The 3261-nt window shown below is 29.0% G+C and overlaps 1 protein-coding gene across 1 annotated transcript in view; it reads right to left on the reverse strand.

The window, feature by feature from the left end:
• Nucleotides 1–359: 359 nt before the first annotated feature.
• Nucleotides 360–3261, reverse strand: part of LOC108575920 — a 16797-nt gene continuing 13895 nt past the window's right edge. The window contains exon 10 of the mRNA XM_017938854.1: nt 360–1819. Coding sequence (XP_017794343.1) covers nt 366–1819 — 1454 coding nt within the window. The 3' untranslated portion in view covers nt 360–365. The remainder of the gene's footprint in view (nt 1820–3261) is intronic.

Genomic DNA, 3261 nt, shown 5'->3' on the forward strand with positions numbered 1-3261 from the left:
TAATTACAGAATATTATACCTAAATGGTATTAGTTTCATTCCAATATATGTAAACAAGTGGGTAGGGATATAATATAAAAAAGCTTTATTTAGTACTGACACATAGTTAAAAAAAAGGACATGTAATAAAATATGTATAAATTATGAAGCAAAACATTACATTGGAATATATTACCTAATAAATTCCAAAATATTCAAGACATGAAAGCTATGGGTGATACAGTTTGAGATATATTAAAAATATAAAAAATTAGAAAAGACTAGCAAGTATCACCTTTTATTTTTTCTTATTGTTTTGTATAACTCTTAATTTTGAAACTTGTATATAGAGTATTTTTTAATTATTATAAACTTTTGTAGTGTAATTACTGCTCTACATCAGATTTTTTAGTTACTGTTTTTGCAGTTGTGGTTTTTGTTTTTCTCTTAGGTGGAATTGGTGCATCAGAAGTACTAGATGATGGGTTTTCAGGAATAGCTGTAGCAGTACCAGGAGTTTGTGGAGGTTTTGTACCTTTTTTAACAACTTTTACAGTCTTTTTTTGTTTAGTAGCAGAACTACTGTCTTCTGCACCATCATCCAGTCCTTCTTCTGACTTTGTTTTTGGTTTCTTTGTGACCTTTTTTACTACCTTTTTTGTTACTTTTTTCCCTGTACTATCACCATCAGTTGTTTCTGTAGGTTCTCCTTCTGATCCCAACTTCTCTGTAGATTTTTTTACACTCTTCTTTGTTGCTTTCTCTTGGCTTTTTGTATCCTGTTGTGCAGTTTTTGGAACATTTGCTGAGGGTGTACTTAATTCTTTTGTTCTTGAAGGCCTAACTGGTGTTTGGCCTGATGATGATGTTTTAGTTTCTTCATATTGTACTGAAGTTCCAATTGGTTGCACTGTATCTTTCATGCAACTTTCACTTTCTTTACTTTGCTGTACAGATTCTGTTATTTGTTTTTCTGCCCATTCTCCTGATGTTCTTAAATATTGTGAAATACTCAAAGGTAATATGGGTGATTCTGCAAGCTGAGGTTGAGTTTGTTCTACAGGCAATAAAATTTGTGAAAGATCCCCTGTTTTTGTAGATGATTCACTTAATTTATTGGCAGTGTCAATACTTTTTACAGATGAAGTATTGTTTAAACTTAATATTTCTTTATTTTGCATAGAAGGTGTTGAACTGTTTATGTGCACTTTATCTTCTGCTTCTGTTAAATGAACGGGTGTTATCGTGGAAGAAAGAACTTCTTGCGACATTACTTGAGAATCTGACATAGACTCTTTTGGTTCCACTTGAAGCACAGATTCTGCAACTTGTATCGGGACGGGACTAACTGTTAGAATTTCAGAAGCAGTTGACAATTCTTTCGCGTGTTTTTCGTCTCTAATGTCCAGTTGCTTTGTTTCTTGGCTATCAATTGTAATTTCAAGATCTTCTATATTCCTTATATTGCTCTCAAATTCCTTTGTTGAACTAATTACTTTTTGTTCTCCAATTGAACAAGATTGAACTATGTCAGATGATACTATAGGCACTGCTGTTTGTTGAGGGGGGACTTCTTTTACTAGTGAACTTGAATAAAGTTCTGCAACTTCTTTATTAGATGTTTGTATTGAAAAGTTTGTAGGAGAAGAATCCACAAATATATCAAGCAATTCACTTTCTGATTTTGTTGAAAACTTTTGGAGAATATCATCTTCACCCCTTTTTGTAGAAGATGTAGCATTAATAACTTGTTCATTCTTCTCTGATAATTTAGGTACGTTTGTTATAGGAACGTTGTTAACTAGAGATTGTTCTTCCGTATGACTGGTTGTTGCCTGAGCTAAATAAGGAAAAATAATCATGTTATCTAAAAGTACATACAAAGATTTATAGAAATGTAAAGTAAAGCATTTCTTGGTATATAACTCAGATATCTAAATTTTACTATCTTAAAATAATATGTAACAAAAATGTGTTACTATCTTTTATGGCATAGAATGTATGACTAAATGTGTGTAATTAATTACTAAATGTAAAAATGACATACAACATTAAAAATATATACAAATAATATTCTATCTACCTCAAGTTGTTTTTGAATACATACATAAAATATACCTGAAAAAAAGTTTTAATACTGATACAAAGGGTGTAATGATTGTGACTGAAACTGTTATTACAAAAGTGCTCCTATTAAAAGATTATTTAGTTTAACATAATGCAAATATTTCAGCTTAATTTAAAGCACATAAAACATAGAATTAACATATTTCTAGTATATTATACAAGCATTAGAAACATTATGTTAGGAACAATGGTGTGAAAATATCATGCATGGTGATTGTCATTTAGTTGATTAATGCAATATTATGGTTATTTCTAGCATTAAAAGCGTGTTTTCATTTTTTAATACATATAAGCAAGCCACATAAATGTAATTACTTAAAGCGATGTTTAATAAATTATTTAAAGAACTGTTGTTACTTTTATATGAATTACTTTAAAGAATTTAAACTAAACTATGATGGAATAATTTCAAAGCAGAATTAATATTAATTTGTACTACACAATGTATACTATAACTAAGCATCTAAATATTTTTTAGATCAAATATGTTCGTATCAGTTGTTAACATATAAACATTAGAGAAGTATAAATTATATGTAATATTAGAATATCGTCAATAATATGATTTATTGTGAAATGACACAATTTTAATAATGCTAGTTTCAACATATACCGTGTGCTGGTTTAGTTATGTTCAACAAACTTTTTTAATTTATTTAAAAATCGCGATTCGATGGTGATGCGAGTTCTCAAAATATTTACCCCATTAAAGCAAAACGACATTACAAGATGTAGCAATGCTATGGCGCCAGGATCTGTTAGTTGCTGTCCTCCGTTCCTGTTTCAAACACTTAAACTTGATAAACTGTATAAAAAACAATATATTTTTTCACTTGTTTAAATTATATCAAAATTTTCCAGTATATTATTAAGTACAATTTTAAACTTCTTTTAATTTAATTACTGTAATAACATTTTTATTTTCAAATATGAGTTTGAATGCCACATGCTGTATTAAAAAAAAAGGGGGAAAAATAAAATCGCAAAGCATGTTTATAAAAACAGTTAATGGCTTTGCAAATATGAGCACTTTAATTCTCAACTTTATGCACAGTTTCCATTATCGTTCAAAATTCTTATTTAAAGGAACCGAATTTTGAATTCTTGTTCTGATATGCAGTCATAATTGCCATAGAGTAAAAAAAATATTTTTGG

The sequence above is a fragment of the Habropoda laboriosa genome, unplaced genomic scaffold (genome assembly GCF_001263275.1).
Source record: "Habropoda laboriosa isolate 0110345459 unplaced genomic scaffold, ASM126327v1 scaffold336, whole genome shotgun sequence".
Classification (NCBI taxonomy): Eukaryota; Metazoa; Arthropoda; class Insecta; order Hymenoptera; family Apidae; genus Habropoda; species Habropoda laboriosa.